Consider the following 17371-nt stretch of genomic DNA (forward strand, 5'->3'; position numbering starts at 1 on the left):
CGTTTTTCTGTTTTTCTAAACTTGCTTGTTTAGCATTTGTGTATGAGCTGCATTTTCGTAGAAAATTGACATTCATTTGATAATGAAACCCAGTACTTAATCATTGATAAAGAAATGTTGAAATTATTTGTCAAATGTCTTTGACGTCAATAAAGAAATTTCTCTTTTCAAATAGCTGATTTTTTTTATTTCAATCTACAACGCGTTTATGTCTGCAATAACTTTTACCAAGATCCCCCCCTTCCCCCCCCCCAGAAAATGCATGGTACTAATAACAATTCTGTTGAAAAGAATAAAAATACTCCCTGATATTAATTGCATAATAGTATTCAGTATCCCTAACACTATATAGTATTGCGAATATTATTCTTACCATGTATTATTTATTGTTTAATATCTTGGTGTTGCAGATTTTTTTGTTCTTGCTTTCTTTTAAATCAAATGTATTGTTTTAAATGTGAATATTTATCAATTATAAAAATGAATATAGCTATTAACCAATATCCTTTCCAGCAAGATTTTTTTTTAAATGTAGTTAAATTAAGTACAATTTTACTAGCAGTCATTGCTTTCAGAGTAAAAAATGTAATGATAAATTAAGATACAAATTTAAGAATTATTTAAATTTCTCTAATTTTGGAATAGTTTTTTTATAAATTTTAATATAAAGAATGGTAAATTAGTATCTGGACTATTAAGGGTCAATACGTTGACAGCCACTATTTGATTAGTGAAATAGAAATACGTGAGCAGTTCGCTAATAAAACTTTTAAGGTAATAGTGTACTTTATAAAACTATATATGATGAGTAATTTAACTCCCACTTCATTGATTACTTCAAAAGAAAAAGACTGTTTTGGCATATTAAATTATAGCAATATTATATAATAGTATAATATATTGTCAACTTGTACCAAATAGTACTTATTTTCACTATCGGTAGGTTAGAAGTTGGAGTAATGTTTATGCATTTCTTATGATCTAAAAGGAACCGTTTTGCAACTGTATTTTTTAAATTTTTGGGACAAACTCTGTTATGCTGGTAGCATAGTTCTCTAGAATATAGTACATGGAATTGTTGCATTGTAGAGAGAATTTTTGGTCTATCTTTTCGCTCCTAATTATTCTCAACCGATAAGTACCTTAAAGAAAAAAATTTATTCAGCGTTGCGATACGATTAATGAAGTACATAAAGGTTTTTTTTTTTTAATTTAAAAAAGGACTTTTTAGTGGAAAATCTAATTTCTCGCTTCTGTATAAGCAAAGGCAATGTGTTGATCTTTAAAAATAACGGTATACTCAATAATTTTGTTAAATATTTTGCAAAAAAAAAAAAAAAAAAAAAAAAAAAATGGTTCCAAATTCTTTTTCTTCATAATCAAATTCAAAAAGGCAATTCAGGTCATTTGTCTGGCCAGGAGAATTTTTGCATGTAGTCAAACAGATCTAAATTTAAAAAAGCGATTCCAGAGTAATGATAACCAGGATAAGGGCTAAGGCTATAGACGCCATTAAGGGATACTATAACCAATTTCAAGTCGTTTTAAGTTAGCATTTTTCAGAAATATGAGATGAAATAGATTGAAAATTTCAAAATTAATTTTTCCAAACTTAAATACATATACCTTTTTATTTTTTGAATAAAAATTAAAATATTTTCGTCTCCTTTTTATTTTTAAAAAAATAACCTCCTCAAGACTCATCGAAATATAGGCTTCTTTATGAAAGGATCCTGGAGTCATCTAAGGCCGCTTAGTACATTACCTACTTTTGTCCTACTTTTTTAAAAAGTCCTTAAGATAATTCTCTACAATTCATCAAATGTTGGTACAAAATACATAGCTTTTATTATCAACAGTTAATACTTCAACAGCATATTTCCTATGGAAATGTCAATTTGGAATAGCAAAATTATTTTCGAATGGAAAGTGATGACGAATGCTAATTTTTTAAAACTCTAGTCTAAATAATATTTAATTACTAACAAAGGATTTTTAATTAATTAGACATGTCGTGTTTATTCACGTATTATTCGAATTAATTATGGAGAACTCTAGCAAATCTTGAACTACGTCTTGAAAATAGTTGATGAGGGAGAGAGAGAGAAATCAGAGTTAATTTTCCATGACGGCGAATTTGTTACCGAGTTCGAGATTCAAAATCTGCTCGATTATTTTTTCTATCTTCATTTATTTTTTTCATCTCTATCAGTTATGAATTTTACATCTAGGTTTGTAAATCTTTGTCAGAATGTTGACCAAAATAAAGCAAGATTTGCATGCAAGATCTGTTTGACGTTGGTATTTTGGGTTGGAGAGAGAGGAGATGGGCTGATGCCAAAAAAGAAGGTGCTTGACTCGAAGTGTCAGCCGAAATTCCTTACCGTTTCTCAGGATTTCAACCGAGAAGTACAGATGCTCTTTCTCACCCACCAAACAGCACTTGGAACTCGAATCAATTCATTTCACACCAATGGTGTATCACACTTCTTGTCCGAAAAATCTCAAGTTTGCCGTTAAAAAAACCGAGATTAAAACATATTAATGTAAAAATATAACACACAGTTAAGCAACTACATTAATGTATAACTGGTATCTGAGTGAGCTAGTAATCAGAGTTTGGGCTAGAGTAACTGGTTAATTTCGTAATTTGAAAGCGTGGTCGGGGGGGGGGGCATTACAGATCTCAGTTTTTCAAAATATGGATGGCGACCCCAAATTGCGACTCGAATCCCGAGGTCACGAAAACTCTTTGTCACATTTTTCTGCACCAATAAGCAAAACAACAAACCATCTTGATTTAATATACGTTGTTATGGCTTATTAAAAAGAAAAAGAAAAGAAAATATTTTCTCGAATTTCTTGCCAAGTGCTTGCTTGCATTTGGAGTTGGAAAAGTTTTTGCTCAAAATTCGAGTCGTGTAAAAAATAGCAAGAATTCCCAGACCTAGAACTGGCGCTCAAAATTTAATGATATCAAGCAATTTTGTAGGCTTTGAGATCTCATCTACATGCTTCTAGGCTGTTAAATTTAAAAAATCAACAACTACAGATGAATTTCGGATTGTTTCAAGGAGAAAGAAAAAGCTCTCTTTATTGACGTTTTCCATTTTTTACAAATTAATTTTTTTTTAATTCTCTTCGACATTGTGGTGTTGTATAATCTTTTATTTATGAAATATGCGTTTGCCAACTATAGCATTATTTTTTTTTTTTGAATAAAAAAAGTTGCTTACGCAGGGGTTTCATAGAATGGGAAAATAGGATGAAATTAGTGTGGCCCCAAACAAAGATTACAAATCGTAATAATTAAATGGCACTTAAGATAACAAATTGCAGAATTGGCTATAAGAGTGGTCAAAACCTGAAAAAATTTATTCAATCAAAATGTAATTAAATTATGATCTAAATATACGAACGTACATTATAAATAAAATTATTTAAACCACAAAAAAGTATTGCCGGTGTATATCATAAATCCTAAATGTATTACTGATTCGATTCTGTTTCTTACTGAAACTTCAACGAATCATTTTTATCTCAAATTTAATGTAACTTTTGAACTCACCAATTGCTTACTACACATTTGTGTCACTTGGATATGAACACATTATAAATTCATTTTGAAATGTTTACTTCGTTGCGTTCTTAGTTTGATGGGGGAAAAAACCTGACCTTTCACGCTAGAAGAAAAGTCATATTTTACTAAATCTAAATTAGACGTCAACTTCAATGATAACCAGAAACCCAATTCAACGTCTGCTATATCAATGTATTACCTTTCCACTTTTTTACGAATTCACCCATTTAGATCTTTTAGTATTGTAAAAAAAAAAAAAAAAAAAAAAAAAAAAAGGGCCAACATGAAATATTAACAGTTTTATATGTATCAGTTCACTGATGATGACATAAACCAAAACATTTTGTAAGTCAGTTTAATGTCTGTTGTATAGTATTTTAATGCTTATTTTATCGACTTGCTCATTGTCACAACAGACAAAAAAATATGCCGAATAAAAATAAAAATTGAATAATCAGTGGATGAAATAATTAGTTATTCTAATAAAAACGTAAAATATTTGATAAACAATTTTGCTTTGTTAAACAAGCTTTATCCTTTTGCAAAACCTGGCTTCCGGAAAACGTATTTCTGTTATATAACTTCTGATCTATCAGCATCGAATCAGGTTGATTATGACTTGATATACAGTGCTAGATGTGGAACATCGTCTTTCGAACTACAGACAATGAATAGTGTAGGGCGTTCACTCTTTCTCCTAAATGTCTGTGTGTGTGCGACTGTCTGGAATCTTACATTCCCTTCCTCCACCTCCTTTCCCGTTTTTTTCTCCTCCCCCCCGCCCTCCATCTCGAGTCGGAAAAAGAGTTCAATCATGAGTTAACCGAAACAGTAAGTAGGAGAAAGTGCACTAACATTGTAAGCCTTTTTACCAGCAAGTAAATTATTTAAATTTCTGCATAGTGAAAAACATACATACAAACGTTCTACTAACTAAAGATTAAAATAATTTTTTATAGCAGAGACGCGAAACAAATATTTTTTATATAATCTTACGTTAAACAGAGAACGCCAAACATTCTAGAATGGGACAATCTGAAATCTGTTTCTCCTAACGTAATTTTTGCGAAGAAAAACCAAAATTTTTTCCTTCATTGATACTAGAATAAAATCAAACCCCTTAAAATGAAGACATTAACATTTTTTTTATAATTAATATTAAATTATCATGTGTTCTTTGTCAGTTTTTTTTCATAACTGAACGAGCTTTCTCCCAGACAGTTAGACACATGGCTGGTCATTAAAAAATATCAGCTGATTTCTTTTTTTAGAAAACTGATATCATTCGATAATTATTTTGCTTTTAAATAACGCCGTTTAAAAACTAGCACATACAAAAAAAGTATAACACCAAAAGAGTAAATGCACAATGAATATATACTTAAGCACCACATACCCATATTTAACTAACATTTCGCATGCTTTGAAATGGAGTTTAAGTTTCCATTTTATCATGAAACAACCTACCCTTTTGAGAATCCTGAACTAAAAGTAACAATCAAGTACTCTTATAAAATAGGAAGGGAAAAAATATCTATTGGAATTATACTTGGGGGGTGACAGAACGGCCCTCGTGTTTCGTCTTCTCGTTGGTACAGGAATCCCCGGAGGAGTGCTTCTGCCGACCGAGGGTGTCTCTCGTGTAGCGCACCGCATCCTTCTGTGACGTCACAACCGGAAGTCTGCGCACTCGGCCAATGGCAGGGTCTCACCCTTTCGTCTCGCAGCTGTGTTGGACGTGTGTGTGTGTGTCTCGGAATCTTCGAAATAGATCTCCTACTGGTAATGGTGCTCGAAAAGCAGACCTATCGCTGCCATGGCCATCAGCAATGCCAACAGCTTTCTGCCGTCTGGGCTACAGGAGGGGTCGACTTTATTCGCAGGTTGTGTCCGCCGCACGGAGCTACAGTAAGCGATCTTTTCCACATTAGTCCATTACTCACTAGAAAGGCGTGTTCCGCCCAAAAGCAGTGCTTTGCTAGCCGACTGTCTGAGCACGATTTCCATCTGACCAGCACAATGGATTGGAAGTGTTTCTGGTCGAATCAAGGGCACCGGCAAAATGAGAATAAAGGATTTGTTTGCAGATATATCTCATCGTTTAAAAGGTGTGGTGTCGCAAAAAATATTTGTGTGCATTACATTCAAAAGAATTTGGGGGGATCATACAGAGAAGGAAAATCCGCTTGAAATTTGCTTTCTTAAGACTAGAATAAATTTGTTTGATTTGAATGTGCATCAATACGAAAAAAAATTGAAGAAGTTAATCCTGTTTTTTTCCTTGTTTATTTTTTCTTCGAAGTAGTTCATGCCTTAAAGGTATAAAATTATATTTCGTGTTCCGTCAGCTTTTAAAAAAATATCAAAAAATGTTATGGATTTCAGTCGTTTTTTGTTGTGTTGATAATATTTATCCCCTTCCCCTCATGTGAAGTAAATTTTCTTGCATGATTTTTTTTTTGTTTGTGTGTTGCATATATGAAATTAAAATAAGTTATATTTGGACATTTCCTCGTTTATGAATATTTTTACATTTTGTTAGTTTTCTGTCGCATTTGTGCATGTTTACTTTGCTGTATAATCATCTTGTGCATGCTATTGAAAACTTCTCATTCTTTTTAAACTTTTAATTTAAAAAAAAAAAAAAAGGTGAACCTACATTCCAGTATTTTGTTTCTTTGCTAGTTTTTGTCTTTTTCTAAATTTCTTAATCAATGAACGTATTTATATTTACTTTCTATTATTGATTAAAAATTCGTAAACAATTCCATTGAAGGGTTCCATTTATATCTAAACATTCTTTTGAAAATATTATGGATGCTGCAATTTTCGATTGCAGTTTCTTAGAAGAAATTAAAAGCAAATGCTTATAATGATCCATTTTTCATGATATTAAACAATTACTATTGCAATTAATGTATTAGAAATTCACTGTTACTTATGCAATTTAATTTGACTAAGTAAAAAAAGTCAGTTGTTTCAGTTTATTTTATTCAGTATAATTTTTTAAGGATTATTTGTATACTGCATTTAATTTCAAGAATTGAAAACTGAGTTATTTAATTTCCTTCAGTTTTATAATTCAGATGTATGCTGTTTTTTATTTTGTGGCAATAATTTGTTAAATTCAAATAATTTCATTATTTATAAGGAATGAAACATTTTAATAAACATGCTGCTTTTTGCTATCCTATTTTTATTAAAATTTATAATGCAAAATACATAGCCACAAATGAATTCTGTTATCTGTACAAGGCATGTTTATAAGAACTAAAATTCTGTGACACTGTATTAATTTTTTTTAATTACAAATATAAATTCTTATTTAAGATATCATAACTGAATGATTTTCTTTTTTAATAATTAAAATCCAGCTATTCTTGTGTAACTTGAAATTTCTTCTCCATGCAGATTCAATCTAAATTCTAATATATATATATATATATATATATATAAAAGAAATTAGAACTTTAAATTTGATGCATAGCTGCTATGAATCTGATATTTTGAATACATGATAAAAAGTAATAGTTAAGAATCTTCCAAATTTCAGTCAGACAGAAAAATATTTTATTTTTTTAAATTTCGTTAGATATTGGTTTGATTTCTTAGTGTGCCATAGTTTGTTCTTAAGACTTTTATTTTTCTTTTTTCAGTACTTGCCTCAGGTCTCCTTTTGAAATTATATTTAAATCATTCACTGCCATGCTCATAAATCCATTACATGCTCTTTTACAAATAGTTAAAACCATATAATTTAATTACATCTGCAATTTAGTGATTCTTCATAATATATTTATTATTCATTTTAATTGGTTATCAGAGCTTAAAATGTTTTGTATTTCTTCAAAAATAAACTACACATTTATTGACAGTAGATTACTCAATCAAAGAATCCAGTCCTATTTATTTAAATATATAATGCTTTCATGGAATAATTCTTATTGCACTAATTCAAATAATACTGAAAAGTCTATTATCCAATTATGGTTGATTACTTTTTCTTTAAATTATTGGTATCCATATAAACTAACAATTATTGGGTATTTTACCTTTATTTAAAAATAGAGCAGCCTCTTTTACTTCATTTCATGGTTCTTGATATTTTAAAACTTCTTAAAAGTATAGGAATTGCTTTATGGGAAAAAATTATTTATATTTGGCATTATTTTTAATTCTTGAGTGAGGGGGGGGGAGGGATCAAGACACTTTTGAAACAAGTAGTATGTGTTCTGTGACCTTTTTGAACCCCTGTACATTAAAATACAAATTTTATTTTCACTTAGCTTTGTATTTCTATAAAAAAAAGAGAGTATATGTTGGTAGTTCTAAGAATTACATTAGAGAGAAATGTATATGCTGATTTTTATTTTATATTTGTGTACGTCTATTTTTTATTTCATTATCCAAGGATTTCATCTTTTACATTAATATTCAAATTATTATATATTATATAAAAGTAATCTCTCAACATTGTAGATTATAAAAAAATTCCATACAACATGCTTAGTTTGCATCTAATACAAATAAACTACAATTCATAATCTAACAGGAGTAGCTTGCTGTTCTATAGTAGCTATGTTATAAGAATTAAAAATTAATGATTGTAAGTGAATTATTTTTTTAAACATATTAGTTATAAAATTTAGTGTATGCATTCATTTTTGTAGTTGTAGTTTTTTAAACTTAGGTTAGACTAGTGATAATTTCTTTTGTCATGCCATTAGCAAATACGAAATTGAAATTGTTTAGCCTTTTTCTTTTATACATGTTGAATTGTTTCCAAAAGAGACATATTTTGTTGTACTAAAATTAGATCTTTATCATAGAATTTAGTATAAATTCAGGATTGTTTTAATATATTATGTATAAATAAAATAATCTAAAATCTTGGGATTTTTCTTTCTTTTTTAATTTGAGAGTGTTTAAACTTTAATAATCAATTTTATGAATCTTATGTACTGGTTTTTTCATATTTTTTTAGGTTTTTCTTTATTTTAAAAATTTTGGCATCAGCTTTTAAAATTAGGGATTTTTTTTAATAAAAATTCTTGTATATTTTCCCAGATGCATGAAAATTTTTATATGCTATTTAGTATTAGTAAATTGGCCATTGTATCTGCAAATTACAATTTTTACTTAAACATTAAAAAAACTGCTAAATAGTGAGAAATTTTTCTGCTTTATACTGGTTATTAATAAATAAAAAATAACTTTATTATACAAGAGTTAAATTCCTGCATCTTTCATTTTTTAACTTTATTTTTTTCAATAATTGTTACATAAACAATTTTTTATCTGTCAGTTGTACACAAAAAGTTGATATTTTCTAATTTTTATATAAAATAAAATGATTCAATCATTATTTAATTTTATTTCTCTTTCATAATAAATATTTTGGGAGGGAAGAGTTGATATTCTGTGTTAATTTCATCCATTTTGTGAGTCTGTTAACCTTTTGAAATATTCATTCAAAAATTGGTTATATACTCTGGACTCTTTTAATGAAAGTTTTAAGTAATCTTTTTGGATTCTAAGAATATTCATAGGATGAAAAATGTTTATTATTGTATCATTTAAATAATACTCTTGCTTTCCAAAATGTTTTCACAAAAAAGGTGAGAAATTGAATTATTGCAAGTAAAATTTTGTTATTAAATTCTACCATTTCCATCTCTTTTCCATAATCATAGGAGTAAATTATATGGTAGAATTGTTATTCTCTCTTGGTTTTAAAATTGTTTGTAAGTATAAGGTTATTGTAGTGCATGTTAGTAGTTTATTACTTGGAACATGAAGATAAGTATTTAGGATTTTCCCTCTCATAAAATAAGGAAAATCTGCATTCAATTTATAATTTTGTTAAGTACATGCAGTTGACTGAAATAAATCTTTAGAAGTTTATAATGGTATTGTTTTAATATCTTTATGAAGGTGAAATTATTAATATCTTTATGAGAAAGATAATTATTTTTCATTTATATAAAAAGAAATATCTGGATACTGTAGAAGATATATTTTCTATGGTAATTTTATTTAAGGAGGACTATACCTTCCTGAAGCATAAATACTTAAATACAAACTTTTTAGCTTAAACTTTTTACTTTTTAGCTTATTGTTGGAAATATTAGGCTAAAGAATATTTGAGTTGAATGTATTTATGAGATAAAAATAACATTTTAACAGATGGTTTGATTTTTCAGTCTAATGGTATTATCAAAATTAATAATAAAATTAGAGGTCCTATTTTATTATGATATGGGAAATACATTTTATTTTAAGATTTTAATTTTGGGAAAATATGAATATCTAATTATGGTAATAATTATTGGTAGTAACTTCATTTGCATTTGATACATTTATTTAACTATACTTAAGAGTATTAGATAACAGGGAAACTATATTGAAAAATTTTTAATGTCTAGGCTATGATGCTATTGCTTGTATGAGATGATCCCAAAGACAGGACCATTTATAATTATTTAACAAGTAGAATTATATATAAGAGGCTGTAATTAAAATATAGAGCTCATTTGTAAAGAATGTTCTGGGGGCAAATGTAGTACTGTTTTATATGCATATTTTAGATCATGAAGAATCAATTTATTAATAATATTATGTATGTGCATATTTTTCTTCTCCCAGGGTCAAAAGTTAAATTGTAGATTAATTTTGCATTATCAAATTACTATAAAAGCTTAAATAGAGAAAGGTAATTCACTAAAATATGATGTACACTTTGATACAAAAAAAATATATATTTCTTTGGCTGTTTGCTTCTTCTCATTTTTAATATTTAATTGAATTTTACATTCATAATTTTTGCAGCTTTACCCCCACCCCTTCCCCATTTTATAATTTAGTCTACAAAAATTGTTCAACATATTTTCTTTTTACTTGCTGCATCATAATTATTCTCTGAAAAACTCTGTAGACTGCGTATATCAATCTGCTGCTGCTTACATTCGTGTAACAATTGGTTATTTTTTTTTAATTTTAAAATCTTCATTAAATAAAAGTCAAACTCCATGTTCCTCTTTTTTACTTAATATACTTATTTTACTAAATGACCTGGAAATATCAAATTTGGCGTTGGCAGTGAGAATGTTAACTTAATTTCTCTCAAATTTTAAATCAATCCTCCATTCCTTTAATAATGTATACATGAAATTATTGTAGTCTTTGTAATTGAGATCTTAAATACAAATAGGAGAAGTTGCATGGGACATAGTGTTACTATGAATTTTGTTTTATTGTGGTGCATCACTAGCTCTAATTTAAATTTTTGAAGGTCATTATGTTTTCCAGAATTTCTTGTGTTTTGGAAGAATGTGCTTTATTACTTATATTTTTATAGATTTCTATTTTTAGATGTTAAGAGTAAAATTTTTGTTGGCAATGAAATCCTCTCGATTTAGGAGCAATGTTTATTTTATGACAAATAATATTTTAGTAGTAAAGCTAATTGTTATTAAGTTCTGTTGAGTGAAAGTGGATTATTTGAATTCACATTAAGTAGTCTTTTATATATATATATATATATATATATATATATATATACACACTAATGAGGTACTTATTACAGAATGAAGTGGGCCACACTGTGCATATATAATTTGATAACATTAATAAAATGGTTAATTTTTCCAAAATTTTTTCTTCTGTATAAGTTTGTATATCTTTTTATGAGATGTTTATAGTATATCTCCACATTAGAAGCAGTTTTCTTTTATGACTATTTGCTGATATTTTGTTTTTGATATTTAAATATGTATGAAAAAAAAATATATACAAAAATATATATATATGTTTTATGTCTGAAGAACATATGAAAGCTACAATATTGTTGTTCCAGCTACAGTCGATATCCCCCCCCCCCCATATTTAAAGCTATTCAATTATACATTAACTTATCAAATGGGATTTTTTATTTTAAGCCCTACTTGAGGAATCATAAGATATTTACATATTTCAAATAAGATGAATTTTAATTAAAGTCATCCTTTGTGATAACCATAACTATTATGGTATAACTCTATTCCCACCAACAGGATACAATGTTATAATATTACCAAAAACATTAAAATGCCACAAATAAATTTTACTCTTTTTAATTTTATTATATTAGATATCAAAGGTTGATTTAAGAACTTATATCACAGCATATCTTGACATACAGCTAAATATTAAAAATATTGTGCCTTGCTTTCCTTTATTTTAAACATGGCTATCATGTATTTAAACAGTACAATAAAATTTCGGAATAAGATTTTAAAGTATCAGCCTGAAATGTTTGATATAACTAATGTAATTATTAAATTGATATAACTAATGTAATAATTAAATCTGTATGGATTCCTGAAATATTTAAGGCACATCTACAATTTATTCTAAAAGAATGTTTCTGTTGCTGCTTATTGTTTAATAGTAAAGATAATTGAAAATTCTTTGTGGTCATTCAAGTCATGTTTGCTAATATACCAACTTATTATGTTTTTCTAAATTATTTTAGAAAAAACAGGAGGCATACAGTATACAACAAGTCTTCATTTAGTGAAAGAATTATGGAAAATGTTTGCTAGTTTGGGAATATGGGACTTTTGTTTTACATATATTTTAGCTTTTTGTTCATTGAAAATTTATTATTAAGATAGTTTTAACAGGTCAGTTTTCGATCGACTATAAAATTCTACATGATCTGTGCAAATTAATAACAAAGAGGCAGATTTATGTATTCTTGGCAGTTTTTTATGATTTAATTCTTCTGACAATATGTTTAACTAAAAACATAATTTATCCATGCAAGCTAATAGAAAAAATTAATAATTGTTATCTTTTCACATTTTGTATTCATTTCCTTAATCACTTAAGAGAAACTTTTTGATTAACTTTTTAATGATCCATAAATAGCTTTCAGGTATTTTAATTCTTTAAACTAAGATACATACTAATTAAACTGTCAAAAATCTCACAATTCAACCTTTTTCCAAAAATGTTGAAATATTTTAAAATAATATAGTGGAAATGTCCCATAATCATTATTAGCCATTCTAAATAGCTATTTTCTCCCTTTTTCAGTGTCTGCTGTACAGATATTTATTATTGTGATAACAGTACTATTTGCTGTGGGAATCATTACATGCGTCCTTAGTCATTACAAGATGGGAGCAAGGTCTTGGAGTGATCAGCGTAACAGACAGCAACCATCAGCCAGGCAACAACCTTGTCCGCAGCAACCACAGTATACATACTCATTAACACCAACTACAGCATCGGTTAGTAACTGACCACATTTGAAACTATTATTAATAATGTAGCATTTTTACCCCTCTTCCCCCCCAAAAAAAATCGTACTTGAGAGCGATTACATTCAGTACTTAAAATAAATGACATCAGACAGTTTTAAAAATAAAAATACAGCTTTGTTTCATTAGTGGCCAAACATTTTGCTAGAGAACTTTTTGGGAAAAAGAAAAAGGGGGTTTAATTATTCTGATTTCATTGTTCTTGGATTGTTTAAGCTTTAAATAGAGCATTTACTTTTTCAGATCTTTGTAGAACCTTAAAACTTGATTTTTCAATCCTTTGCCATTTGTTCCTTGCGTTTTCTCTTGTTGAATGAATAACCGAAAAGTTATTCTTAATTTTTCAATTAGTTACTTAATGTTTTTACTGTCATTACCCAAAATGTTAGATACCTTTTTCATGATAATGGTTTGTTGGTTGGGTCTAAATTTGTTCTGTGCATTTTCTTCGTATGCTTTTAAGAATTATGACTAATTTTTTGATGTTGAATTTTGGCATAATTACCACGTTCACATATTGCAAGTCAAGATTTAGAGGAAAAGTTGCCTTACTTATCTATTATTTGTAATTTATTCTGTAATCCATTGTAATTCCGATCTTATAATGCAAATATTTACAAGGAGAATTATTTCTATAACCTTAATGGTGTGCATAATTATTTCAAGAAGTAAGAAATTTCATCATTTAGATTTAAGTTTCTTAATCTTAAAGGTTTCTGTCATGTTCTTGAAGATATTAAAGCTAACATTTTTTAAACTGTTGATCATCATAATAATTTAATTGCGTCATAAAATATTTTAATATTTGATGTGCTTATATTTACGAACTGCAAATCTGGAGCTTCTAATTTAAAACTAGGGGAAGTAGCCTCTCGTTCTTCTTGAGAAGGAAAGAACAGTTAGCACCCTCTAAAATATTCAATGCCTTCTAAGTATTCATTTCTGACTTGATCCTAAAATTGCTTTCTTCCCTTTCACCTGATAAATTGTCACATTTAATAAATAAAATTTTCTGTGTTTTAAAGTTCTATGTCATTTAATAATGGAATGTCCAGTTCCTTCGTTTTCTGGTATATTGTACCTTATATTGCTTCTCATTGCATTGTATTATTCTTTTCCTCTCCGCTCTTTAGGCTTGCTTGTGCCATTTTGGTAAATTTGGCAATTACGTTACTATGCTTAATATGGTGATGAAAAATCCTCTAATGGCATTTTTTCATGCAGCTCAGAGAGGTCTTTAAACAAATTAGGAACATTTAAAAATGCCAGCAGTCACTGCCATTCTTCGCCATCTGTAAAGAAGAAAAATCGATCTTTGCTGGTGAAGTTGTTTTATCTGAACTACAGTAATGGTTTAGCAGTACTGCAAGAGTATTGATATGTGAAAGGCTTGCAAAAAGAACCTAATTTGAAAGATGGATTTAAAAAGATTATTACTTAATTTTATGAGTGTGTGGAAACATAAGGAAGAGGATGGAAATGGATTTCAAATGAAAATATGGAAGAAGTTACTGTTGAAAGAGTATCTGGGTTCCCAATATTTGAGTGCTCGACCATTGACATGTAAAAAAAAAGTTCTGTTATCCCTTTTAAATTCATTTTTAGAAGTATCTTTACAAGGTTCACATGCAAAAGCTGCAACCTTAATACCCAATATGATGCATTGATTTTGCCTACTGGTTTCTGACCAGAATAGGCGTTAATAATGCATGGCCTTGGAACATTTTGCCTTAGATGAAGCAGTGAATGCTCAGAACATTTGCATATAGTGCACAGCATGTCTTAAAGTGCTTGAACAGACTCTGCATTCTGTTTACATTATTATGTGTTAATTTTAGAAGAGCGCAAATGTTTAGGGACTATTATCTTCATGCAAGATGTTATAACACCCCATATTATCCAACAAGTGAAGGAAGTACTTTGTGCCCACTTTGGACATGATCAGGTAATTTTGAGACATTTTCTGATTACTTGGTCTCCTTATTGTCCAGACTTGAATCCTTGTGATTTCTGGTTTTTGGGGATTCCTGAAAGATCATGTCTATGGAGGAAGCATATGGATTCTCTTGAATTAAAAACAGGAATAATATCAAGAAACACTTTAAACTGCAATTTAACATATGATTGACATAAACAGAATACACATTGAATTAATTATGCAATTAAATATAGTTTTTTTGGGGGAGGGTTGTACTTTACGCACTCTTTTTTATCTGGTGTTCAAAGCTTGAATTATATATTTTATCAGATTTGTTTTTCTCATTGCCCACATATATACTAAGTTTTAATAAAATGCTTACTAGAACTCTACATAAGTCTTAAGTAGAGCCTCTTAAATTATAATCGCCCGTATTTATTGAAAATTTTCTCCGGTATGCAATTATTTAAGAAAATTATGTTTGCTGTGCTATAATACCAAACAATCAATCATAGCATAAAGAGATTCAGTTTTACAAATTCATTTAATTTGCTGCTTTTCATCTTCTTCCCTGCTGCTGTGTTCCATTAAGGGTTTCAATAATTATCTTTTAACTTGTCAGCAAAGCTACTTTTATATTTGATACCAAAATAAAATCAATTATGAAATAATTCAGCCTTAAGAAGATTAACCAATTAAATGCATAAACAGTGTTTGGAAAAATTATATGTTAACATAAATTTTCGTGGTTTGTTACATACTCTTATCCAGTTATGCAACTACTTAAAAATGACACTTTAATGAAGATAAATATAAATGTCTTCCCAAGCAAATTAATGTATAGTGTCTTAGTATAAATCTCTTCAAGTAGAAGATCTTGAAATTGAATTAGTTGAGTCTATTAAAAAAATGGCATTGCTTACATTTTATAAATAATATAATCTGGGCTTTTTTAACTTAGAAATTTGAGATCTGAGCATTGATTTAACTAAATTACTCTTATTTTCGAATGAAAGCAATCCTACCTTATAAAAGCATTATTTATACATTCCTAATTGAAATCGGCTATTTTCTTCGATTTCTCTCAGATATTTCCCTTTTTCTTTTAAAGCAGTAAATAGATCATTCCACTGATGCATAAATATTTTATCTGTAGAGAGTCACAGATTCTGTTGTTAAAGTATCAGAACTTTCATAAATTAGGTATATAGTATATTGGCAATAAAAAAAATATAGTTTCTGAAATTTGATTTCTGAAATTAATGTTCAGTATTTTTATGCATTGCATGATACCCCAATAGTGACATAATTTATTAATCTGAATGCTTAAAAGGACTAAGGTATTGTTAACTCCTTCGCAGCACTTGATGCAAAGCCCATGGAGCTTGTTTTAAAAGCCCTTGAAATTGGTCCAATTTTCATATCGTCGTCAAATTGCTAATTTTTAAATATTAAAAAAAAATGCTACATAATATGTAAAAATTAAATGAGCAATATATATATATAATATAAAGCTGTATTCGTTATTGCTAAAAAAAATCTTTGTTTAAAATGAGATTATATGAAGGCAGGAGAATCTAAATATTTTATCATTCAGTTTCTGAAGCATAAGTATTAAAAAAGATGAACATTCTGATACAAATTATGGCTACTGTTCGTTTCAGTATTCTGAGACGACCGCTTTTCAACAATTCTATCTCACTAAGTTGTGAGACGCGGAAGGATGCGCGCATTTCCGTAATTTACTTTATATTTGGGTGTAAACATCTTCACCTTTCATCTTCTCTCGGAATTAAACCCATCCTAAGGCATGCGCAAAACCGCGGAGGGTTTAGAATCCGTTGGCAAACAATAACATTGATAATATGGCTTCTGCAGTGATATCCTTGGTTTGTAGTTTGATCTCTGTTGTTGTTATGCAAATCACAAATAAAAGTTGGAATAAGATCAGGTATACTAATATACATACTTAGTGCATACTAACATGAAACTCTCTAATTGCTAGCTATGAATTTTCTTTAAATTTGCCGAGTTCAAGGAATTAAATGATTAATAGCTTGTGGCAAAAAAATAAAAAAATAATTTTGAAATCGTGTATCATTTAAATGCTGCTATGTGTCTATTAAATATGTAACAAAACGGATATTATGAGCCTTACATGTAACTATCTGATAAAGTAATCTAGCAAGAAATGTCTTTATACTTAAATTTCTATGGATGAGAATTATTTAAATATATAGCTGTTGTATCAGTTGTGATTGAAGTTTTGAAGTACGATTGACTTTTCAATAATTCGCCTCCTATTATTGGTTGGAAGACTTGCTGAAAGAGTAGAATATTATAATAGAATGGGTTCATTATAAGGCTATACTTAATTTAATTGGATAAATTAGATGATGATGCTATATATTTATTCTCAAAAATAATTTAGCCATTTTTAATTTTAAATAGTTATTCCCTGTTTAAGGCTTAAAATATTATAATCTGTAAATTTCCTGCTGTTTCTGAAATCAAATTAGAGATATTTTTTCTTGCAAAAATATATCAGTTTGGAAAATTAACTCTTAA

At 28.6% G+C, this 17371-nt stretch overlaps 1 protein-coding gene across 8 annotated transcripts in view; it reads left to right on the top strand.

Moving 5' to 3' along the window:
• Positions 1-17371, top strand: part of LOC129960611 (protein TMEPAI-like) — a 137507-nt gene that overhangs the window by 113026 nt on the left and 7110 nt on the right. For 5 of the 8 annotated variants that reach the window (XM_056074141.1, XM_056074143.1, XM_056074145.1 and 2 more), the window contains one exon: positions 12659-12855. In XM_056074141.1, coding sequence (XP_055930116.1) covers positions 12659-12855 — 197 coding nt within the window. Of the gene's footprint in view, positions 1-5262; positions 5489-5544; positions 5689-12658; positions 12856-17371 lie in introns of those variants that run through there. The other 3 variants (XM_056074140.1, XM_056074142.1, XM_056074147.1) reach the window with 3 other exon arrangements.

This window comes from Argiope bruennichi, chromosome X2, assembly GCF_947563725.1.
Source record: "Argiope bruennichi chromosome X2, qqArgBrue1.1, whole genome shotgun sequence".
Lineage (NCBI taxonomy): Eukaryota > Metazoa > Arthropoda > Arachnida > Araneae > Araneidae > Argiope > Argiope bruennichi.